The following is a 26,019-nucleotide window of genomic DNA, read 5'->3' as shown; positions in this document are numbered from 1 at the left end:
CCTCCTCCAGCCCCGACAACCCTCTCTATCTCTGTAACCTGCTCCAGTCCCAACAACCCTACCTATCTCTGTAACCTGCTCCAGCCCTACACCCCTCCCTATCTCTGAAACCTCCTCGAGCCCCTACAAGCCTCCCTATCTCTGTAACATCTTCCAGCCCTATATCCCTCCCTATCTATGTAACCTCCTCCAGCCTCTACAAACTTCCCTATCTCTGTAACCTGCTCCAGCCCCTACACCCCTGCCTACCTATGTAACCTCCAGCTCCTATACCCCTCGCTGTCAGTATAACCTCCTCCAGCCCCGACAACCCTCAATATCTCTGTAACCTACTCCAGCCCTACGCCCCTCCCTATCTCTGAAACCTCCTCGAGTCGCTACAAGTCTCCCTGTCTCTGTAACGTCTTACAGCCCGTAAATCCCTCCCTATTTCTGTAAACTCCTCCAGACCCTACACCCCACCTAGCTCTGTCACCTCCTCTAGCCCCTGCACCTCTCCCTCCCTATCTCTTTACTTTCCTCCAGTCCTGCAGCCCACCCTATCTCTGTAACCTCCATCAGCCGTCAAACATCCCTATATCTGTAACCTTCTCCAGTCCTTACACCCCTACACTATCGCTGTAACCTCCTCCAGCCCCTACAAAACCTTCCTATCTCTGTAACCTCCTCCAACCGCTACACCCGTCCCTATCTCTGTAACATCCTCCAGCCCCTGCACCATCCCTATCTCTATAACGTCCTACAGACCCTACACCCCTCCCTATCGCTGTAACCTCCTCCAACCCCAACACCACTCCATATCTCTGTAGCTTCCTCCAGCCGCAACACCACTCCTATCTCTGTAACCTCCTCCAGCCCCTACAAACATCCCTATCTCTGTAACCTCCTCCAGCCCTTACACTCCACCTTATCTCTGGAACATCCTCCAGCCCCACAACCTTCCCTATCTCTGTAACCTCCTCCAGCCTCTACACCCCTCCCTATCTCTGTACTCTCTTCCAGCCGCAACACCCCTCCCTATCTCTGTAACCTCCTCCAGCCTCTACAAACCTCCCTATCTCTGTAAAATCTTCCAGCCCCTATATCCCTCCCTATCTCTGTAACCTCCTCCTGACCCTACATCCCACCTATCTCTGTCACCTCCTCTAGCCCCTGCACCCCTCCCTCCCTATCTCTTTCTTCTCCTCCAGCCCTACAGCCCACCCTATCTCTGTAACCTCCATCAGTCCTTCAAACATCCCTATATCTGTAAACACCCTCCAATCCCTACACCCCTCTCGATCTCTGTAACCTCCTCTAGCCCTTACACTCCACCTTATCTCTGGAACATCCTCCAGCCCCACAACCTTTCCTATCTCTGTAACCTCCTCCAGCACCTACAACTCTCCTTATCTCTGTAACCTCCTCCAGCCCCTACACCCCTCCCTATCTCTGTACCCTCCTCCAGCCGCAACACCCCTCCCTATCTCTGTAACCTCCTCCAGCCTCTACACCCCTCCCTATCTCTGTACTCTCTTCCAGCCGCAACACCCCTCCCTATCTCTGTAACCTCCTCCAGCCTCTACAAACCTCCCTATCTCTGTAAAATCTTCCAGCCCCTATATCCCTCCCTATCTCTGTAACCTCCTCCTGACCCTACATCCCACCTATCTCTGTCACCTCCTCTAGCCCCTGCACCCCTCCCTCCCTATCTCTTTCTTCTCCTCCAGCCCTACAGCCCACCCTATCTCTGTAACCTCCATCAGTCCTTCAAACATCCCTATATCTGTAAACTCCTCCAGTCCTTACACCCCTCTCTATCTCTGTAACATCCTCCCACTCTACAACCCTCCGTATATCTGTAACCTCCTTCAGCCCTTACAACCCTCCCTATCCCTGTTACCTCCTCCAGTCCCTACAACCCACCCTATATCTGTAACCTCCTCCAGGCCTAAGACCCTAGCTCTGTAAACTCCTCCAGCGCTACACCACTCCCGATCTCAGTAACCTCCGCCAGCCCTACACCGCTCCCTATCTCTGTAACCTCCTCCAGCCCCGACACCCCTCCCTTTCTCTGTAACCTTCTCAAGCCCCTACACCCCTCCCTATCTCTGTAAATGTTATGTAGCTAACCCTTTGTAACTTGCGTTACACCTGACTACCAGAGGGCCCACTTGTTGGAATACCAAGGTATCCCATCATCCCTTGGGAGCACAGTATATAAGCAGGCCTCCCATGAGCTACCGGCACTCTAGAACCTTAATAAAGTAGCTAAGGTCTCACTTGCTCATTACACACATTACTCAGTGTAATTTATTATGACTGCAACAAAGATCACCTCTCATTCTTCTGAATTCCAATGAGTAGAAGCCCAACCTACTCAACCTTTCCTCATCAGTCAACCCCCTCATCCCCAGAATCAACGTAGTGAACCTTCTTTGAACTGCTTCCAAAGCAAGTATATCCTTTCGTAAACTGCACGCTGTATTCCAGGTGTGGCCTCACCAATATCTTATATAGCTGTAGCAAGACTTCCCTGCTTTTATACTCCATCCCCTTTGCAATAAAGAACAAGATACCATTGGCCTTTCTGATCACTTGCTGTACCTGCATACTATCCTTTTGTGTTTCATGCACAAGTACTCCCAGGTCCCGCTGTACTGTGGTACTTTGCAATCTTTCTCCATTTAAAAACTAATTTGCTCTTTGATTTTTTTCTGCCAATGTCCATAACCTCACAGTTTCCAACATTATACTTCATCTGACAGATTTTTGCCCACTCACTTAGTCTGGCTACGTCCTTTTGCAGATTTTTTGTCTCCTCTTCACACATTGCTTTTCCTCGCATCTTTGCAAATTTGGCTAGGTTACAGTCAGTCCCTTCTTCCAAGTTGTTTATATAGATTGTAAATAGTTGGGGTCCCAGCAGTGATCCCTGCGACATATGGAATTTTTGGTCCTTTATTGAAACACCTGTGAACTTTTTGACGTGGATGCAAATCAACCCCGATTCGAGGGACTGCCTATGATGATAATGATTTTCCTTCCTTAAATACAGAGACCAAAACTGTACGCAGTACTCCAGGTGTGGCCTCACCAATACCCTGTACAGTTGTAGCAGGACTTCTCTGCTTTTATACTCAATCCCCCTTGCAATAAAGGCCAAGATTCCTGCATATTAACCTTTTGTGTTTCGTGCACAAGCACCCCCAGGTTCCGCTGTACTGCAGCACTTTCTAATTTATCTCCATTTAAATTATAATTTGCTTTTCTATTTTTTCTGTTATCTTTATCTCACTCCCCCTGCTCATCTCTCTCATCTGGAGGGAGAAGAGCATTAGAGGTGATCTTAGAGATGCAGCGATCGTGACCATCTTTTAAAAAGCGGACAAGTCCGACTGCAGCAAATACAGAGGATTCTCACTGCTTTCAACTACTGGAAAAGTCGTTGCTGGAGTCCTCCTCAACCACCTTTGCCCCGTGGCGGAGGAGCTCATCCCGGAGCTGCAGTGCAGACTTTGTCTCCTATGGGGCACAATGGACATGCTTTTTGCAGAGCGACAGCTGCAGGAAAAATGCAGGGAACAGCGCCAGCCCTTATACATGGCCTTCTTCGACCTTACAAAGGCCTTTGACACTGTCAACCGCGAGAGTCTATGCAGCATCCTCCTCCGTTTTGGATGCCCCCAAAAGCACGTCACCATTCTCCACCTGCTCCACGACGACATATAAGCCATGCTCCTTACCAACGGATCCATCACAGACCCAATTCACGTTCGGATCGGGGTCAATCAGGGCTGCGTCAACGCCCCTACCCTCTTCTCAATGTTCCTCGCTGCCATGCTCCACCTCACAGTTGATAAGCTCCCCACTAGAGTGGAGCTAAACTACAGAACCAGTGGGAAGCTGTTCAACCTTCCCCATCTCCAGGCTGGGTCCAAGACCACTCCAACCTCTGTCATCGAGCTACAGTACGCGGATGTCACCTGCGCCTGTGCACATTCTGAGGCTGAACTCCAGGACATAGTCGATGTATTTTCCGAGGCATATGAAAGCATGGGCTTATGCTAAACATTAGTAAGACAAAGGTCCTCCACCAGCCTGTCCTCGCTGCACAGCACTGCTCCACAGACATCAAGATCCATGGCGTGGCCCTTGACAAAGTGGACCACTTCCCCTATCTCGGGAGCCTCCTATCAACAAGAACAGGCATTGATGATGAGATCCAACACCGCCTCCAGTGCGCCAGTGCAGCATTCGGTCGCCTGAGGGAAAGAGTGTTTGAAGACCAGTCCCTCAAAACTGTCACCAAGCTCATGGTCGACAGGGTAATACCCACCCTCCTGTATGGCTCAGAGATTTGGACTATGTACAGTAGAAACCTCAAGTCACTGGAGAAATACCACCAGTCTCCGCAAGAACCTGCAAATCCCCTGGGAGGACAGATGCACAAACATTAGCTTCCTCATCCAGACCTACATCCTCAGCATTGAAGCACTGACCACACTTGATCAGCTCCGCTGGGCGGGCCACATATTCCGCATTGCAGACACGAGATTCCCAAAGCAAGCACTCCACTCGGAACTTGTCCATGGCTAACAAACCAAAGGCGGTCAGAGGAAACGTTACAAGGACACCCTCAAAGCCTCCCTGATAAAGTGCAACATCCCCACTGACACCTGGGAGCCCTTGGCCATAGAATGCCCTAAGTGGAAGAAGTGCATTCGGGAGGGCACTGAGCTGCTTGAGTATCGTCGCTGAGAGCATGCAGAAATCAAGCGCAGGCAGCAGAAGGAGCGTACGACAAACCAGGATCCCTGCCCACCCTTTCACTCAACGACTATCTGTCCCACCTGTGACAGGCTGTGGTTCTCATGTTGGAATGTTCAGCCACCTAAGAACTCAAGCTACAAGTGGAAGCATGTCTTCCTCAATCCCGAGGGACTGCCTATGATGATAATGATGATATCTCACTCCCTCTGCTATGTGTCTCGGTACCACAGTATCAGTCTCACCTTTATCTCACTTCCCCTGCTGGTGTGTCTCTGTATCACAGTATTGGTCTCACGTTTATCTCCCTCCCCCTGCTGGCGTGTCTCTGTATCACAGTATTAGTCTCACCTTTATCTCACTCCCCCTGCTGGCGTGTCTCTGTATCACAGTATCAGTCTCACTTTATCTCCCTCCCCCTGCTGGTGTGTCTCTGTATCACAGTATCAGTCTCACCTTCAGATCACTCCTCCTGTTGGTATCTCTCAGTATCACATTATCAGTCTCACCTTTAGCTCACTCCCCCTGCTGGTGTGTCTTTGTATCACAGTATCAGTCTCACCTTTATCTCACTCCCCCTGCTGGTATCTCTCTGTATCACAGTATCAGTCTCACCTTTATTTCACTCCGTCTGCTTGCGTGTCTTTGTATCACAGTGTCAGTCTCACCTTTATCTCACTCCCCCTGCTGGTATCTCTCTGTACCACAGTATCAGTCTCACCTTTATCTCACTCCCCCTGCTGGTGTGTCCCTGCATCACAGTTTCAGTCTCACATTTATCTCACCCCCCCTGCTGGTGTTTCTCTGTATCACAGTATCAGTCTCAGCTTTATCTCACTCCCCCTGCTGGTGTGTCTCTGTATCACAGTTTCAGTCTCATCTTTATCTCACTCCCCCTGCTGGTGTGTCTCTGTATCACAGTATCAGTCTCACCTTTATCTCTCCCTCTGGTGAATTAAAGGAATGGGATTGGTGCTCAATGTATTAAAGAAATGGGATCTGATCCCAGAGAATTAAAGGAATGGGGTCAGATACCAGAGGATTAAAGAAATGTGATTGGATCCAGTGATGTTATCTGATCCTATAACGCACTCCTGGGTATATGTTATTCTTTTTTTATGTCCTTGCTAACCTGTGGGGTAATGCATTTGAGGAGGCTAACAAGGAAAGGGAATATACATTAAATGGTAAGATATTGAGAAGTGTAGAGGAACAGAGGAACCTTGGAGTGCATGTCCACAGATCCCTGAAGGTAGCAGGCCAGGTAGATAAGGTGGTGAAGAAGGCATATGGAATGCTTGCCTTTATTAGCCAAGGCATAGAATATAAGAGCAGGTGGGCTATGCTTGCACTGTATAAAACACTGGTTAGGCCACAGCTGGAGTACTGCATGCAGTTCTGGTCACCGCATTACAGGAAGAACAGGATTGTACTGGAGAGGGTACAGAGGAGATTTACAAGGATATTGCCGGGAGTGGAGAATCTAAGCAATGAAGACAGATTGAATAGGCTGGGGTTGTTTTCCTTGGAACAGAGGAGGCTGAGGGGAGATCTCATTGAGGTGCATAAAATTATGAGGGGCCTAAATATAATGGATAGAAAGGGCCTATTTCCATTAGCAGAGGGGTCAACAATCAGGGAGCATAAATGTAAAGGAATTGGTAAAAGGTTTAGAGGGGATTTGAGGGTAAATGTCTTCATGCAGTGGGTGGTGGGGTTCTGGAACTCACTGCCTGTAAGGGAGATAGAGGCAGAAACCCTCAACACATTTAAAAAGTACTTGAATGTGCACTTGAACTGCCGTAACCTGCAGAGTTACAGACCTAGAGCTGGAAAGTGGGTTTAGGCTGGATAGCTCTTGTAGTCCTGAGTGGAAACGATCGGCCAAAATAACCTGCTTCTATACTGTAAATGTCCATGATTCTATGACTGGTGTATGTGTACTCCAATAACATACTCAATCAGTGGCTAATATGACTTTATTTCACTCTGCTGGGAAACAGCGGGCTATAATTTCAGTTACAAAATATCACTTTACAAAGTTAAATCATCCAACATTAATTTAGGAGGAATCCACTGGCAGTGACAAGGGCAGCCTCAGATATGGAGTTTTAATTCCTGAGGAACAATTAGAGTCTCTGAAAACATCCCCTTGTCCCACTCGTCCCGCTCTCTCTCCCCCGTGTTCCGCTCTCTCTCCCCCCCGTGTCCCGCTCTCTCTCCCCCCATGTTCCGCTCTCTCCCCCCCCGTGTTCCGCTCTTTCTCCCCCCGTGTCTCGCTCCCCCCCCCGTGTTGCAGTATTTAACGACTTAGCAGCTTTTGCCGCTTTGCTAATTATAGCAATTCAACTATTCTCAGGGATTATATTTAATTCAAACCAGGAGATTCTTGTTCAGATTATAGCAAATGCTTTTAATACAGGTATATTGAGTATAAAAACAGAGATTTATCAAGTAAATTACGTTCTGTTACAAAAAGTAATACTTAACAAATGATAGTCACAGCCTGAATCCTGATAGCGCCCTCTCGAGAGACCGTGGGGCCGACTCCCCTTAACTCCTTTCTCATCTGAAGATTCTTTCTTCTGTTCTTGACTTGGTTCGCACTGCCCCTTTAGTGGAATAGCTGTTACTTTGTACCTTTTCCCCCATTCAAATGCTGTGAGAAGCTGAAGCTGTTTCAGCTTCACAATAGATCATTTGAGTCCACTGCTTTTGACCTTCTATGTTATCTCTATCTCCCTCCCTCTGGCAGGAATCACTTCTCTGAGAAATATTATACAGCCCATGTCACAGAATTATACTGAGCTTGGCTTTACAAAATGAGGATAAATGGTGCATGCTGCAGACCTGTACTTATTGATTAATAATTTTGGCCTTGATCATTCTAGTTCTAAATGAAATTGTATCAGCAGTTATAAAAATGGTTAACATAATAATGGCTCAATTTACCATGATGCTTTGCTTCTCAGTCTTTGGCCATGTTCTGTCATTTATAAGCGAGATGTATATGCAATCAATGCATATAAAGGAAGTTACAAACATAAAGTTTATTCATTAATTAAATACGTGTAAAATAAGCTTCTTAATTCTAACTTCTAATATGTGTCAATAGGCGATATATTACAGTGTCCCGCTCTCGCCCCATCGTGTCACGCTCTCCTCCCATGTCCCACAAGACACTAGCTTGGATGATGTGGAATCTGTATGGGTAGAGCTGCGGAACACCAAAGGGCAGAAAACGCTAGTCGGAGTTGTGCACAGACCACCAAACAGTATTAATGACGTTGGGGATGGCATCAAACAGGACATTAGGGATGCTTGCAATAAAGGTACAGCAGTTATCATGGGTGACTTTAATCTACATATAGATTGGACTAACAAAACTGGTAGCAATACGGTGGAGGAGGATTTCCTGGAGTGTATAAGGGACGGTTTTCCAAGACCAATATGTCAAGGAACCAACTAGAGAGTTGGCCATCTTAGACTGGGTGTTGTGTAATGAGAGAGGATTAATTAGCAATCTTGTTGTGCGAGGCCCCTTGGGGAAGAGTGACCATAATATGGTAGAATTCTTTACAAAGATGGAGAGTGACACAGATAGTTCAGAGACTAGGGTCCTGAACTTAAAGAAAGGTAACTTCGATAGTATGAGACGTGAATTGGCTAGGATAGATTGGCAAATTATACTTAAATGGTTGACGGTGGATAGGCAATGGCAGACATTTAAAGATCACATGGATGAACTTCAACAATTGTACATCCCCGTCTGCCGTAAAAGTAAAATGGGGACGGTGGCTCAACCGTGGCGAACAAAAGAAATTAGGGATAGTATTAATTCCAAAGAAGAGGCATATAAATTGGCCAGAAAAAGCAGGAAACCCGAGGACTGGGAGAAATTTAGAATTCAGAGGAGGACAAAGGGTTGAATTAGGAGGGGGAAAATAGAGTATGAGGGGAAGCTTGCTGGGAACATAAAAACTGATGGCAAAAGCTTCTATGGATATGTGAAGAGAAAAAGATTAGTGAAAACAAATGTAGGTCCCTTGCAGACAGAAGCAGGTGAATTTATAATGGGGGACAAAGAAATGGCGGACCAATTGAACAAATTCTTTGGTTCTATCTTCACTAAGGAAGACACAAATAATCTTCCAGAAATAACTTCCAGGGGACCAAGGGTCTAGCGAGGAGGAGGAACTGAAGGAATCCTTATTAGTCAGGAAATTGTGTTAGGGAAATTGATGGGAATTCAGGTCGATAAACCCCAGGGCCTGATAGTCTGTATCCCAGAGTACGTAAGGAAGTGGCCCTAGAAATAGTGGATGCATTGCTGATCATTTTCCAACATTCTACAGACTCTGGATCAGTTCCTATGGACTGGAGGGTATCTAATGTAACACCACTTTTTAAAAAAGGAGGGAGAGAGAAAACGACGTATTATAGACCGGCTAGCCTGTCATGAGTAGTGGGGAAACAGTTGGAATCAATTACTAAAGATGTAATTGCAGCGCATTTGGAAAGCAGTGATAGGATTGGTCCAAGTCAGCATAGATTTATGAAAGGGAAATAATGCTTGACAAATCTTCGAGAATTTTTTGAGGATGTAACGAGTAGAGTGGACAAGGGAGAACCAGTGCATGTGGTGTATTTGGACATTCAAAAGGCTTTTGACAAGTTCCCACACAAGAGATTAGTGTGCAAAATTAAAGCACATGGTATTGTGGGTAATGTATTGATACGGATAGAGAACTGGTTGGTAGACAAGAAACAAAGAGTAGGAATAAACGGGTCCTTTTCAGATTGGCATGCAGTGACTAGTGGTGTATTGCAATGTTCAGTGCTGGGATCCCAGCTATTTGCAATATACATTAATGATTTAAACAAAGGAATTGAACGTAATATCTCCAAGTTTGCAGATGACACTAAGCTAGGTGGTAGTATGAGCTGTGAGTAGGATGCTAAGTGGCTACAGGTTAGGTGAGTGAGCAAATGCATGCCAGATGCAGTAAAATGTAGATAACTGTGAGGTTATCCACTTTGGTGACAAAAGCAGGAAGGCAGAATATTATCCGAATGGTGATAGATCAGGAAAAGGGGAGGTGCAACGAGACCCGGGTGTCATGGTACATCAGTCATTGAAAGTTGGCATGCAGATACAGCAGGCGGTGAAGAAGGCAAATGGTTTGTTTCCCTTCATAGCGAAAGGATTGAGTATAGGAGCTGGGAAGTCTTACTGCAGTTGTACAGGGCCTTGGTGAGGCCACACCTTGAATATTGTGTTCAATTTTGGTCTCCTAATCTGAGGAGGGACATGCTTGCTATTGAAGGAGTGCAGCGAAGATTCGCCAGACTGATTCCCGGGATGACAGGACTGACATATGAAAAAAGACTGGATCGTCTAGGCTTATATTCACTGGAATTTAGAAGAATGAGAGGGGGTCTCATAGAAAGACAGGTTAGATGCAGGAAGAATGTTCCCGATATTGGGAACGTCCAGAACCAGGGGACACAGTATAAGGATAAGGGGTAGGCCATTTTGGACCGAGATGACGAGAAACTTTTTCACTCAGAGAATTGTGAACCTGAGGAATTCTCTGCCACAATGTTGTTGAGGCCAGTTCGTTAGATATATTCAAAAGGGAGTTAGATGTGGCCCTTATGGCTAAAGTTATCAAGGGGTATGGAGAGAAATCAGGAAAGTGGTACTGAGGGAATGATCAGCCATGCTCTTATTGAATGGTGGTGCAGGCTCGAAGGGCCGAATGGCCTATTCCTGTATCTATTTTGTATGTTCCCCCCCCCACCGTGTCCCTCTCTCCCCCTCCCCCCCCGTATCCCCCTTTACTCCCCCCCGGTGTCCCTCTCCCCCCTTGCCCCCCCTCTGCCCCCCGTGCCCCTCTCTCACCCCCGTCTCTCCCTCTCTCCACCCGTGTCCCCCTTCCCCCCACCCCGTGTCCCCCCTCCCCCATGTTTGCTGACATCACCCCGTGAATAGCCGAGCACTAAGTTTAAGATTATTGCCCCTTGTTCTGGACTCTCCCACCAGAGGAAATAATTTCTCCCTATCTCCCCTATCAACTGCTTTAATCATCTTAAACGCCTGGATTACATCACTCCTTAATCTTCTCCACTCCGGGATATACACGCTCAGTCTGTGCAACCTGCCCTTTCAGCTCCGACCCACCAATCTGCCTATAATCTCTGTCCAGTTCACATTCTCTGCGCTGTCTAATTCCATGAGGAATCTCTTGATGCTCTCATTGTTCAAGTCCCAGAACAGCCTCCTCATGTCCCATAACAGCCTCTTCACGTTATAGTTCCACCCATTGCCCCCACCCCCGCCCTGGGCTGTGGTCCCACTCTCCGCGCTCCCTCTCCCCCCGCTCCCACTCCCCCTGCTCCCACTCTCCCCGCTCCCACTCCACCCGCTCCCACTCCCCCCGCTCCCACTCCCCCCGTTCCAACTCCCCCCGGGCCCTGCGCTCTCTCCCCCCTCTCCCCCGGCTGTGCGTCCGGTGTTGTCAGCGAATAAGACTGAAATGTTGAATTGGAAGTGGACGGCGAGGCCCTCGCTATCTCTGGGAAAGTCTGTCCTCCAGTTGTGAAGGTTCCCCAGGACAGTGGGTGGCTGACCGTTGCACGATGTTATCAGGAGCCGGGGGGGGGGGGGGGGTGCATTGATCCTCACAAACAGCTCGTCACTATTTTCCAACAATGAAACGCCTGACCCTCTGGCGACTACACACACAAAATTACATCTATAAACCAATCGATTCATCAGGATATCCCCCCAGCCTGCAGATCGCGAATCCACAATACAGAGAGAGTAGGGTACCCTGAAACCCTCCTGGTGATGGATTATATACTGGGTCACTCTGTACCGACCCTCGGTGCCGCCAGTTATTTGGAACCTGAACGGATCCTCCCAGTCCACACCCAGGATGTAATTGACCAGACCATTGATCAGATCGATTCTCTCCGATTCCTCATCCCCAAAGATGAAAATTGTTCTCAGATTGCTCGAGCTCCCGGCTTCTCCAACGATCCACTTTCTCCAATCTCTGCCTCCCTCCCCCTCCTCCCTCATAGGGAGCTGGTAGACTGCCGGCCTTCCGTCCTTCACCAGCCGACTCATTCCACGAATCCTCTCCGCTAATGGAGCGGGAATCCTCTCCCTCGGGGTGAGCGCCCCCACCTCCCGGCTCAGAGCACCGACTCCCGCTGCCCCGCAGTCAGCGCTCACCTTGATCCTGTAGCCTGTGGCGACGGTCAGATTGCCCAGACTGCACTCACAGCTCTCACTCTGGGTCATCAGCTCGGTCCACCTGCCTTCCTCGCTCTGGCCCTTCCGATATTGGACAATATAGTGCCCGATATTCACCCCTTCACCCAGCTGGGTAGGAGGGGTCCAGGTGATGGTTAGTGAGGTGGGTTGGACATTGGATACTGAAACATCACTGGGTGAGGCGGCAGGGAGAGTGAGGACACTGGGAGTGGCATCACTGAGCAAACCCACCCATGGGTGGTACACGGGGGCGAACCTGAACTGATAGGCTTTGTGTGGCTGTAATCTGGACACTGTGAAGGTCTCAGTGCCATTCTTTGTGTCCTGCCAGGTCCAATCCGTGACTCCCACACACATGTACCCTACCCTGAACATCAACACCTGTCCCATGTTATCTCCGGGGGCCTTGATCTGTAGTGTTACACTGCATTCAGTTGTTCCACTGATCAATGGCATTTCAGGTTTTTCCAGTTTGAAATCCTTATTCAGCAAAATGACCTGTTCGTACAGGAAATTCGATGTCCCGCTACAACTCTTGTCATCCACTGAAGCGATCGCGATCTTGCAGCGCTCTGCACCCTTTGCTTTCCCATAGGATTTGTTGGACTCGGTGAAATCCAGGAACAGTATCACTCGCTGTCTCATTTGTTGGAACACCGACTGTTCCTCGAACCAATCTGCGTTTGGCGGGCTTGTGTCACCTTGTGATGTGCCGCCTGGTTCCTGTAAAGACTGTGGGGCCCTGAGGTAACTAGACAGTTCCTGCAGACAAGCATCTGGGTCCCACAATTAGGTGAAGGTGAAACAGACAACTTGTTCAATCTTTGGCTGCAGCAAGACCATGTCCAACTGGCTGTTTGTCAGAAAGTCCACTCCTGCCAAAATCTCCAGGTACTCGCTCACTGTGTTCATTTCCTTCTCTTTCCTCAACACCCAAGAGTTCAGCGAGGAGTTTCTGAATGGAGATCGCTCTTTCCGTTCAAAATATCCACCAGCCCGCTTTCCTCTTGCCCCGTTCCACGGATGGACGGCAGAATTTCCGCCAGATCTTTCTGAAAAATCATCTGATATTCCAGGCACATCTCCTTGAAGGTTTGGACCTTGGCCTTTAACTCGGGGAATTGTCTGGCAGCTGGGTGATTGATCAGAGCATTGCAGCTCATTTTTAGGTCACGGAACTGGTCCAAGACCAGCTGGCAGCGATTGACCAGCCCGATACTGATGTCCCGCACAATCTGGGCAGCTTTCGAGTTCAGCAAACTCAAAGGGTACAGCCAGACGCTCAAGGGCACTGCCTTCTCTCCATTATTGCCCAGCAACTTGGGGAGAGTGGAATAGACTTGAAGGGCGTCTTGGTAGCTCACCGGATTTTTATCTAGTAAGAAGTCTCCATGAAATGTGCAGCTGAATTTCTCCACAACTTGCTTCTCAGTATCTGATATCTTCACAGAGCCCTTTCCCTCGATTTCGCAGTTTGGAATCTTGTTAACCATCACCTGCAGGTTGCCCTCAATGTCTTGCTTATTGTCGCTGGAATTATATTGCCGGTCAAAGACGAAGAATGCCTGAGCGCCATATAATACGGCCGTGACAACGTGAGTGCCGTGCCCTGGTCAAAGACCGATGGGTAGGAGATATTGTTGGGACCCAGTTGGCTTATGGTCAGCTGCTCGAATCTGGTGGTGGCTCGGTAGTTGAGGGTGACCCGGTCTTGCTGCTTCGATGTCTTGGTGTCATTCAGATATTTGGCCGAGCCGCTCACCTCCACAAGTCCCCCCAGAAAGCTGGCCTTGAGTGAGGCTTGCACATCCAAAGAGGACGTTTTGTACTCAATGGAGTCAGAGCAAATGATGTTGAAGTCTGTATTGGGTTTTGACTGGATGTCAACATTCTTTCGGAGTGCATCCAAGTCCCATAAAGTAACACCTGCAAGGATAGAATGAACAGCTAGAATAAAAGGCAATACTGAAAGAGCGCAGGACAGTGGGAAGGGCAATACTGAGGGAACGCTGCGCTGTCAGAGGGGCAATACTGAGGGAGCGCTGCATTGTCGGAGGGGCGATACTGAAAGAACGCAGGATTGTCGGAGGGACTGTACTGAGGGCGTGCCGCACTGTTGGAGGGGCAGTACTGAGGGCGTGCCGCACTGTCGGAGAGGCAATACTGAGGGAGTGCCGCACTGTCGGAGGGGCAGTACTGAGGGAGCGCTGCACTGTCGGAGGGACAGTAAGGAAAGAGCGCAGGACAGTGGGAGGGGCAGTATTGAGGATCGCTGCACTGTCGGAGAGACAGTACTGGGGGACACTGAACTGTCGGAGGGGCAGTACTGAGGGAGTGCCGCACTGTGGGAGGGGCAGTACTGAGGGAGTGCCGCACTGTCGGAGGGACAGTACTGCGGGAGTGCTGCACTGTCGAAGGGGCAGTACTGAGGAACACTGCACTGTAGGAGGGGCAGTACTGAGAGAGTCCTGTACTATCACAGGGGCAGTACTGAGGGAGCGCCGCACTGTCGGAGGGGGAGTACTGAGGGACACTGCACTGTCGGAATGGCAGTACTGAGGGAGTGCTGCACTGTCGAGGGACAGTACTGAGGGACACTGCATAGTCGGAGCGGCAGTACTGAGGGCGTGTTGTGCTGTCGGAGGGGTGGTATTGAGGGAGCGCAGCACTGTCCGAGGGGTAGTCGTAGGGCTGTGCTGCACAGTTGGAGGAGCAATACTGAGGTATTGTGTCACTATCGCAGGGACAGTACCGAAACAAACGCGGTAATGTTCGAGCGGAAGTACTGAGGGTGCATCTTACTATCAGATGGGAAGTACTGAGAGAGTACTGCATTGTCAGAGGGGCATTACTGAGGGAGTAGCGAACTGTCTGAGGGGCAGTACTGGGGGAGTGCCACACTGTGGGAGGGGCAGTACTGAGTTAGTGCCACACTGTCGGAGGGGCAGTACTGAGGGACACAGCACTGTCGGAGGGACAGTACTAAGGGAATGCCACACTGTCGGAGGGGCAGTACTGAGGGAGTGCTGCACTGTCGGAGGGACAGTACTGAGGGAGCACTGCACTGTCGGAGTGGCAGTACTGAGGGAGTGCCGCACTATCGGAGGGGCAGTACTGAGGGAGCACCGTACTGTCGGAGATGTAGTGCTGAGGGAGCGCTGTAGTGTCGGAGGGGCAGTCCTGAGGGAGTGCTGCATTGTCAGGCGGCGGTAGTGAGGGAGTGATGCAGTGTTGGAGGGGCAGTACTGAGGAAGCACCGCACTATCGGAGGGGCAGTAATGAGGGAGTGCCGCACTGTTGGAGGGGCAGTACTGAGGGAGCGCTGCACTGTCGGAGGGGCAGTACTGAGGGAGTGCCGCTCTGTCGGAGGGGCAGTAGTGAGGGAGTGCTGCACTGTCGGAGGGGCAGTATAGTGTGTAAGAAGGCTATTGTCATTATAACATTGGGAAACTGAGAGATGGCTGCTAAAATCACCTCGGCCTTACACAAAGTGTTTAGAAAAGTAAAAGATGAATACCCTCCAGTGGATATGGTGTATTTGGACTTTCAAAAGGTTTTTGACAAGGTCCCACACAAGAGATTGGTGTGCAAAATTAAAGCACATGGTATTGGGGGTAATATACTGACGTGGATAGAGAACTAGTTGCCAGCCAGGAAACAGACAGTCGTGATAAACGGGTCCTTTTCAGAATGGCAGGCAGTGACTAGTGGGGTGCCGCAGGGCTCAGTGCTGGGACCCCAGCTCTTTACAATATACATTAATGATTTCGATGAAGGAATTGAGAGTAAAATCTCCAAGTTTGCAGATGACACTAAGTTGGGTGGCAGTGTGATCTGTGAGGCGGATGCTCAGAGGCTGCAGGGTGAATTGGACAGGTTAGGTGAGCGGGCAAATGCATGGCAGATGCAGAATAATGTGAATAAATGTGAGGTCGCTTTGGTGGCAAAAACATGAAGGCAGAATATTACCTGAATGGCGGCAGATTAGGAAAAGGAGAGGTGCAACGAGACCTGGGTGTCATGGTTCATCAGTCATTGAAGGTTGACATGTAGGTACAGGAGGCAGTGAAGAAGGCACATTATATGTTGGCCTTCATAGCTCGGGGATTTGAGTATAGGAGCCGGGAGGTCTTGCTGCAGCTGTACAGGGCCTTGATGCGGCCTCACCTGGAATATTGTGATCAGTTTTTGTCTCCTAATCTGAGGAAGGACGTTCTTGCTATTGAGGGAGTGCAGTGAAGGTTCACCAGACTGATTCCCGGGATGGTGGGACTGACATATGAGTAGAGACTGGATCGACTGGGGCGGTATTCACTGGAGTTTAGAAGAATGAGAGGGGATCTCATAGAAACACAGAAAATTCTGACGGGACTGGACAGTTTAGATGCAGGAAGAATGTTCGCGATGTTGGGGAAGTCCAGAACCAGGGGTCACAGACTAACGATAAGAGGTAAGCCATTAGGATCGAGAGGAGGAGAAACCTCTTCACTCAGAGAGTTATGGACCTGTGGAATTCTCTTCTGCAGAGAGTTGTTGATGCCAGTTCGTTAGATACATTCAAGAGGGATTTGGATATGGCCCTGACGGCTAAAGGGAGCAAGGGGTATGAAGAGAAAGCAGGAAAGGGGTACTGAGGTGAATGCTCAGCCATGATCATATTGAATGGTGGTGCACGCTCGAAGGACCGAATGCCATACTCCTGCACCTATTTTCTATGTTTCTATGTTTTAATCATAAAATCTAAACGAGATAAGAGCACACCCCTGATAACGGCTGTGGGAGGGGCGTGGGCGCGGTGGTTAGGGGCGGGGGACAGGTTGAGAATGTGCTGAGAGTTCTGTAAAACAAACATTCTTCTCACTGCAGGGCCACTGATCAAACAGATTGCAACATTTGGTTGTGGCCCCACGAATTCTGGCTTAAATATGAGTTATGGAAGAGGTAATACAGATTGCAGTCAAAAGGAGCCCTTAGTTTGGTCACTCGGATGAGGTTACCCCGGAGAAAGAGGCCTGAACAGCACCTGAGTCTGGGGAGCATCAATAGGAAGTCTTTACGTATTTACTTTGTATATGTTGTGCTGAATATAATGGTGGCCTGTGTGAGAATTAACTTTATTACGCAAATAAATGGCTTCATGGATATTTCAGTACTGTGTATATGTGTCTATAATTCCAGGAGTAACGAATATTGTAACATAGGGTAAAGGCACACTCCTTTATACGTTCAAGAGGGAGCATTGCACTGTCGGGGGGCAGTATTGAGGGATCGCTACGCTGTCAGAGGGGCAGTACTGAGGGAGCGCAGCACTGTCGGAGGGGCAGTACTGAAGGAGCATTGCACTGTCGGAGGGGCAGTACTGAGCTTGTGCCGCACTGTCGGAGGGGCGGTATAGAGGGAATGCTGCACTGTCGGAGTGGCAGTTCTGAGGGAGTGCTGCATTGTCGGAGGGGAAGCACCAAGGGAGTGCTGCATTGTCGGAGGTGCAGCACTGAGGGAGTGCTGCATTGTGGGAGGAGCAGTACTGAAGGAGCACTGCACTGCCGGAGTGGCAGTACTGAGGAAGCGCTGCACTATCGGAGGGGTGGTACTGAAAGAGTGCCGCACTGTCGGAGCGGCAGTACTGAGGGAGCGCTGCACAGTTGAAGGAGAAATAATGAGGGAGAGTGTCACTATCACAGGGTCAGTACTGAGAAAAACGCGGCAATGTTCGAGCGGAAGTATTGAGGGTGTACCTTACCATCAGATGGGCAGCAGTGAGTGAGTGCTGCATTGTCAGAGGGGCATTACAGAGAGAGCGCAGCACTGTTAGAGGGGCAGTGCTGAGGGAGTCCTGCACTGTCGGAAGGGCAGTACTGAGGGAGCGCTGCATGGTCGGAGGGGCAGTACTGAGAGCATTCTGCAATGCCGGAGTGGCAGTACCGAGGCAGTGCTGCACTGTCGTAGGGGCAGTACTGAGAGAGTGCTGCACTGTCCGAGGGGCAGTAGTGAGGCTGTGCTGCACAGTTTGAGGAGCAATACTGAGAGAGCGTTGCACTATCGCAGGGTCAGAACTGAAAGAAACGCAGCAATGTTATAGCAGAATTACTGCACCTTACTATCAAAGGGGCAGTACTGAGAGAGTACTGCACTGTCAGAGGTAAAGTACTGAATGAGCGCCACACTGTCGGAGGGACAGTACTGAGGGAGCGCTGCAATGTCAGAGGGTTAATACTGAGGGAGCACCGCACTGCCGAAGGGGTAGGACTGAGAGAGTGCTGCAGTGGTGGAGGGGCAGTACTGAGGAAGCGCTGTAATGACGGAGTGGCAGTCCTGAGGGAGCGCTGTAGCGCTGGAGGGGCAGTGCTGAGGGAATGCTGCATTGTAAGAGGGGCAGTACTGATGGAGGGCTGCACTTTCGGAGGGGCAGTACTGAGAAAGCGCTGAACTGTTGAATGGGCAGTGCTGAGGGAATGTTTCATTGTGGGAGGGGCAGTACTGAAGGAGTGCTGCACTATCGGAGGGACAGTACTGAGGGAGCACTGCACTGTCAGATGGACAGTACTGAGGGAGTGCCGCACTGTGGGAGGTGTAGTACTGAGGCAGCGCCGCACTGTCGGAGGGACACTACTGAGGGAGTGCCGCACTGTGGGACAGATAGTACTGAGGGAGTGCCGCACTGTGGGAGGGACAGTACTGAGGGAGCGCTACACTGTCGGAGGGGCAGTACTGAGCGAGCGCCGCACAGACGGAGGGCCAGCACTGAGGGAGTGTCGTACTGTCAGAAGGGCAGCACTGAGGGTGTGCCGTACAGTCGGAGGGGCAGCACTGAGGGAGCGCTACACTGTCGGAGGGGCAGCACTGAGGGAGCGTTGCACTGTCAGAGGTGCAGTACTGAGCTTGTGCCGCACTGTCGGAGGGGCAGTATAGAGGGAATGCTGCACTGTCGGAGTGGCAGTTCTGAGGGAGTGCTGCATTGTCGGAGGGGAAGCTCTAAGCGATTGCTGCATTATCGGAGGGGCAGCACTGAGGGAGTGCTGCTTTGCGGGAGGGGCAGTACTGAGGTTGCGCTGCACTGTCGGAGGAGCAGCACTGAGCGAGTGCTTCACTGCCGGAGGGTAATACTCAGCGAGTGCTGCACTGCCGGTGTGGCAGTACTGAGGGAGCGCCACACTGTGGGAGGGGAGTGCAGAGGGAGCGCTGCACTATCGGAGGGGAAGTAATGAGGGAGTGCTGCACTGTCGGAGGGGCAGTACTGAGGGAACACTGCACTGCCGGAGTGGCAGTACTGAGGGAGCGCTGCACTATCGGAGGGACGGTACTGCAGGAGTGCCGCACTTTTGGAGGGGCAGTACTGAGGGAGCGCTGCACAGTTGAAGGAGAAATACTGACGGAGCGTGTCACTATCACAGGGTCAGTACTGAGAAAAGCACGGCAATGCTCGAGCGGATGTACTGAGGGTGTACCTTACCATCAGATGGGCAGTAGTGAGTGAATGCTGCATTGTCAGAGGGGCATTACAGAGGGAGCGCAGCACTGTTGGAGGGGCACTGCTGAGGGAGTGCTGCACTGTCGCAAGGTCAGTACTGAGGGAGCGCTGCATGCTCGGATGGGCAGTAGTGAGAGCATGCTGCAATGCCGGAGTGGCAGTATTGAGGGAGTGCTGCACTGTCGTTGGGGCAGTACTGAGAGAGTGCTGCACTGTCCGAGGGTCAGTAGTGAGGCTGTGCTGCACAGTTTGAGGAGCAATACTGAGGGAGCATGTCACTATCGCATGGTCAGTACTGAAACAAACGCAGCAATGTTAGAGCAGAATTATTGCGGGTGCAGCTTACTATCAAAGGGGCAGTACTGAGGGAGTGCCGCACTGTGGGAGGGGCATTACTGACGGAGCGCTATACTTTCAGAGAGGCAGTACTGAAGGAGCGCTGCACTGTCGGAGGGGCAGCACTGAGGGAGTGCCGTACTGTCAGAAGGGCAGCACTGAGGGAGTGCCGTACTGTCGGAGGGGCAGCACTGAGGGAGCGCTACACTGTCGGAAGGGCAGCACTGACGAAGCGTTGCACTGTCAGAGAGGCAGCACTGTGGGAGCGCTACACTATCGGAGGGGCAATACTGAGATAGTGCTGCATTGTCAGAGGGGGAGGACTGAGGGAGTGCCGCAGTGTTGGAGGGGCAGTACTGAGAGCGTGCTGCACTGTCCGAGGGGCAGCAGCGGGGCTGTGCTGCACAGTAGAAGGAGCAATACTGAGGGAGCGTGTCACTATCGCAGGGTCAGCAGTGAAACAAACGCAGCAATGTTAGAGCAGAATTACTGCGGGTGCAGCTTACTATCAGAGGGGCAGTACTGAGAGAGTACTGCACTTTCAGAGGGAAAGTACTGGGGGAGTGCCACACTGTCGGAGGGGCAGTACTGAGGGAGCGCTGCACTGTCGGAGGGATAGTACTGAGGGAGCACAGCACTGCCGGACGGGCATTACTGAGAGAGTGCTGCAGTTTCGGAGGGGCAGTACTGAGAAAGCGCTGCAGTGTTGAATGGGCAGTGCTGAGGGAATGTTTCATTGTGGGAGGGGCAGTACTGAAGGAGTGCTGCACTGTCGGAAGGACAGTACTGAGGGAGCACTGCACTTTCAGATGGACAGTACTGAGGGAGTGCCGCACTGTGGGAGTTGCAGTACTGAGGGAGCGCCGCACTGTCGGAGGGACAGTACTGAGGGAGTGCCGCACTGTGGGAGGGATAGTACTGAGGGAGTGCCGCACTGCGGGAGGGACAGTACTGAGGGAGCGCTACACTGTCAGAGGGGCAGTACTGAGCGAGCGCCGCACAGTCGGAGGGGCAGCACTGAGGGAGTGCCATACTGTCAGAAGTGCAGCACTGAGGGTGTGCCGTACACTCGGAGGCGCAGCACTGAGGGAGCGCTGCACTGTCGGAGGGGCAGCACTGAGGGAGCGTTGCACTGTCGGAGGGGCAGTACTGAGCTTGTGCCGCACTGTCGGAGGGGCAGTATAGAGGGAGTGCTGCATTGTCGGAGGGGAAGCACTAAGCGATTGCTGCATTATCGGAGGGGCAGCACTGAGGGAGTGCTGCTTTGCGGGAGGGGCAGTACTGAGGTTGCGCTGCACTGTCGGAGGAGCAGCACTGAGCGAGTGCTTCACTGTCGGAGGGTAATACTCAGCCAGTGCTGCACTGCCGGAGTGGCAGTACTGAGGGAGCGCCACACTGTGGGAGGGGAGTGCAGAGGGAGCGCTGGACTGTCGGAGGGGAAGTAATGAGGGAGTGCTGCACTGTCGGAGGGGCAGTACTGAGGGAGCGCTGAACTATCGGAGGGGCGGTACTGCAGGAGTGCCGCACTGTCGGAGGGGCAGTACTGAGGGAGCGCTGCACAGTTGAATGAGAAATACCGAGGGAGGGTGTCACTATCACAGGGTCAATACTGAGAAAAGCGCGGCAATGTTTCAGCGGATGTACTGAGGGTGTACCTTACCATCAGATGGGCAGTAGTGAGTGAATGCTGCATTGTCAGAGGGGCATTACAGAGGGAGCGCAGCACTGTTGGAGGGGCAGTACTGAGAGCATGCTGCAATGCCGGAGTGGCAGTACTGAGGAAGTGCTGCACTGTCGTTGGGGCAGTACTGAGAGAGTGCTGCACTGTCCGAGGGTCAGTAGTGAGGCTGTGCTGCACAGTTTGAGGAGCAATACTGAGGGAGCATGTCACTATCGCATGGTCAGTACTGAAACAAACGCAGCAATGTTGGAGCAGAATTACTGCGGGTGCAGCTTACTATCAAAGGGGCAGTACTGAGTGAGTACTGCACTGTCAGAGGTAAAGTACTGAGGGAGCGCCACACTGTCGGAGGGGCAGTACTGAGGGAGCGCTGCAATGTCAGAGGGTTAGTACTGAGGGAGCATCGCACAGCTGGAGGGGTAGTACTGAGAGAGTGCTGCAGTATCGGAGGAGCAATACTGAGGGAGCGCTGTAATGACGGAGTGGCAGTCCTGAGGGAGCGCTGTAGCGTCGGAGGGGCAGTGCAGAGGGAATGCTGCATTGTTAGAGGGGCAGTACTGAAGGAGGGCTGCATTTTCGGAGGGGCAGTACTGAGAAAGCGCAGCACTGTTGAATAGCAGTGCTGAGGGAGTGTTTCATTGTGGGAGGGGCAGTACTGAAGGAGTGCTACACTGTTGGAGGGACAGTACTGAGGGAGCGCTGCACTGTAGGAGGGATAATACTGAGGGAGTGCCACACTGTGGGAGGGGCAGTACTGAGGGAGCGCTACACTGTCGGAGGGGCAGCACTGAGGGAGCGTTGCACTGTCGGTGGGGCAGCATTGAGGGAGATTTTGCAGTACCGGGGGGCGGTACTGAGGGAGAGCTGCACTGCCGGAAAGCCAATACTGAGGGAGTGCCGTACTGTCGGAGGGGCAGCACTGAGGGAGCGCTACACTGTCGGAGGGGCAATAATGAGAGAGTGCTGCATTGTCAGAGGGGGAGGACTGAGGGAGTGCCGCAGTATCGAAGGGGCAGTACTGAGAGAGTGCTGCACTGTCCAAGGGGCAGCAGCGGGGCTGTGCTGCACAGTTGGAGGAGCAATACTGAGGGTGCGTGTCACTATAGCAGGGTCAGTACTGAAACAAATGCAGCAATGTTAGAGCAGAATTACTGCGGGTGCAGCTTACTATCAGAGGGGCAGTACTGAGAGAGTATTGCACTGTGAGAGGGAAAGTACTGAGGGAGTGCCACACTGTGGGAGGGGCAGTACTGAGGGAGCGCTACACTGTCGGAGGGGTAGTACTGAGAAACCGCTGCACTGTTGAATGGGCGGTACTGAGGGAGTGTTTCTTTGTGGGAGGGGCAGTACTGAAGGAGTGCTGCACTGTCGGAGGGACAGTACTGAGGGAGCGCCGCACTGTCAGAGGGACAGTACTGAGGAAGTGCCGAACTGTGGGAGGTGCAGTACTGAGGGAGCGCCGCACTGTCGGAGGGACAGTACTGAGGGAGTGCCGCACTGTGGGAGTGATAGTACTGAGGGAGTGCCGCACTGTGGGAGGGGCAGTACTGAGGGAGTGCTGCACTTTTGGAGGGACAGTACTGAGGGAGTGCCGCACTGTGGGAGGGACAGTACTGAGGGAGTGCCGCACTGTGGGAGGGGCATTACTGACGGAGCGCTATACTTTCAGAGAGGCAGTACTGAGGGAGCGCCGCACTGTCGGAGGGGCAGCACTGAGGAAGCGTTGCACTGTCGGTGGGGCAGCATTGAGGGAGGTTTTGCACTACGGTGGTGGTACTGAGTAGCGCTGCACTGTCGGAAAGCCAATACTGAGGGAGTGCCGTACTGTCGGAGGGGCAGCACTGAGGGAGCGCTACACTGTCGGAGGGGCAAACTGAGAGAGTGCTGCATTGTCAGAGGGGGAGGACTGAGGGAGTGCCGCAGTATCGAAGGGGTAGTGCTGAGAGAGTGCTGCACTGTCCAAGGGGCAGCAGCGGGGCTGTGCTGCACAGTTGGAGGAGCAATACTGAGGGTGCGTGTCACTATAGCAGGGTCAGTACTGAAACAAATGCAGCAATGTTAGAGCAGAATTACTGCGGGTGCAGCTTACTATCAGAGGGGCAGTACTGAGAGAGTATTGCACTGTGAGAGGGAAAGTACTGAGGGAGTGCCACACTGTCGGAGGGGCAGTACTGAGGGAGCGCTGCACTGTCGGAGGGGTAGTACTGAGAAAGCGCTGCACTGTTGAATGGGCAGTACTGAGGGAGTGTTTCATTGTGGGAGGGGCAGTACTGAAGGAGTGCTGCACTGTCGGAGGGACAGTACTGAAGGAGCGCCGCACTGTCAGAGGGACAGTACTGAGGGAGTGCCGCACTGTGGGAGGGATAGTACTGAGGGAGTGCCGCACTGTGGGAATGGCAGAACTGAGGGAGCGCTACACTGTCGGAGGGGCAGTACTGAGCGAGCGCCGCACTGTCGGAGGGGCAGCACTGAAGGAGTGCCGTACTGTCGGAAGGACAGCACTGAGGGATTGCCTTACAGTCGGAGGGGCAGCACTGAGGGAGCGCTACACTGTCGGAGGGGCAGCACTGAGGGAGCGTTGCACTGTCGGTGGGGCAGCATTGAGGGAGGTTTTGCACTACGGTGGTGGTACTGAGGGAGCGCTGCACTGTCGGAAAGCCAATACTGAGGGAGTGCGGTACTGTCGGAGGGGCAGCACTGAGGGAGCGCTACACTGTCGGCTGGGCAATACTGAGAGAGTGCTGCATTGTCAGAGGGGGAGGACTGAGGGAGTGCCGCAGTATCGAAGGGACAGTACTGAGAGAGTGCTTCACTCTCCGAGGGGCAGCAGCGGGGCTGTGCTGCACAGTTGGAGGAGCAATACTGAGGGAGCGTGTCACTATCGCAGGGCCAGTCCTGAAACAAATGCAGCAATGTTAGAGCAGAATTACTGCGGGTGGAGCTTACTATCAGAGGGGCAGTACTGAGAGAGTATTGCACTGTCAGAGGGAATGTACTGAGGGAGTGCCACACTGTCGGAGGGGCAGTACTGAGGGAGCGCTGCACTGTCAGAGGGGTAGTACTGAGAAAGCGCTGCACTGTTGAATGGGCAGTACTGAGGGAGTGTTTCATTGTGGGAGGGGCAGTACTGAAGGAGTGCTGCACTGTCGGAGGGACAGTACTGAGGGAGCGCCGCACTGTCAGAGGGACAGTACTGACGGAGTGCCGCACTGTAGGAGAGGCAATACTGAGGGAGCGCTGCACTGTCGGAGGAACAGTACTGAGGGAGTGCTGCACTTTTGGAGGGACAGTACTGAGGGAGAGCCGCACTGTGGGAGGGGAGTGCAGAGGGAGCTCTGCACTGTCGGAGGGGAAGTAATGAGGAAGTGCTGCACTCTGGAGGGGCAGTACTGAGGGAACACTGCACTGCCGGAGTGGCAGTACTGAGGGAGCTCTGCACAATCGGAGGGGCGGTACTGAAGGAGTGCCGCACTGTTGGAGGGGCAGTACTGAGGGAGAGCTGCACAGTTGAAGGAGAAATACTGAGGGAGCGTGTCACTATCACAGGGTCAGAACTGAGAAAAGCACGGCAATGTTCGAGCGGATGTACTGAGGGTGTACCTTACCATCAGATGGGCAGTCGTGAGTGAATGCTGCATTGTCAGAGGGGCATTACAGAGGGAGCGCAGCACTGTCGGAGGGGCAGTGCTAAGGGAGTGCTGCACTGTCGGAAGGGCAGCACTGAGGGAGCGCTGCATGGTTGGAGGGGCAGTACTGAGAGCATGCAGCAATGCCGGAGTGGCAGTACTGAGGGAGTGCTGCACTGTCGTCGGGGCAGTACTGAGAGAGTGCTGCACTGTCCGAGGGGCAGTAGTGAGGCTGTGCTGCACAGTTTGAGGAGCAATACTGAGGGAGCGTGTCACTATCGCACGGGCAGTACTGAAACAAACGCAGCAATGTTAGAGCAGAATTACTGCGGGTGCAGTTTACTATCAAAGGGGCAGTACTGAGAGACTACTGCACTGTCAGAGGTAAAGTACTGAGGGAGCGCCACACTGTCGGAGGGGCAGTACTGAGGGAGCGCTGCAATGTCACAGGGTTAGTACTGAGGGAGCAGCGCATTGCTGGTGGGGTAGTACTGAGAGAGTGCTGCAGTGTCGGAGGAGCAGTACTGAGGGAGCGCTGTAATGACGGAGTGGCAGTCCTGAGGGAGCGTTGTAGCGCCGGAGGGGCAGTGCTGAGGGAATGCTGCATTGTTAGAGGGGCAGTACGGATGGAGGGCTGCACTTTCGGAGGGGCAGTACTGAGAAAGCGCTGAACTGTTGAATGGGCAGTGCTGAGGGAATGTTTCATTGTGGGAGGGGCAGTACTGAAGGAGTGCTGCACTGTCGGAGGGACAGTACTGAGGGAGCACTGCACTGTCAGATGGACAGTACTGAGGGAGTGCCGCACTGTGGGAGGTGTAGTACTGAGGGAGCGCCGCACTGTCGGAGGGACAGTACTGAGGGAGTGCCGCATTTG

General features: G+C 52.1%; 1 protein-coding gene across 1 annotated transcript in view; it reads right to left on the bottom strand.

Annotated features, from left to right (window-relative positions):
• Positions 1–12,975: 12,975 nt before the first annotated feature.
• LOC139273990 (neoverrucotoxin subunit beta-like) overlaps positions 12,976–26,019 on the bottom strand; it is a 106,463-nt gene continuing 93,419 nt past the window's right edge. Inside the window, 2 exon segments of the mRNA XM_070891055.1 lie at positions 12,976–13,637; positions 13,640–13,960. Of these exon segments, the coding sequence (XP_070747156.1) occupies positions 12,976–13,637; positions 13,640–13,960 (983 nt within the window).

This window comes from Pristiophorus japonicus, chromosome 9 (genome assembly GCF_044704955.1).
Source record: "Pristiophorus japonicus isolate sPriJap1 chromosome 9, sPriJap1.hap1, whole genome shotgun sequence".
Classification (NCBI taxonomy): domain Eukaryota; kingdom Metazoa; phylum Chordata; class Chondrichthyes; family Pristiophoridae; genus Pristiophorus; species Pristiophorus japonicus.
The sequence above is the reverse complement of the archived record's forward strand: the minus strand, read 5'-3'. Positions and strand labels throughout refer to the sequence as shown.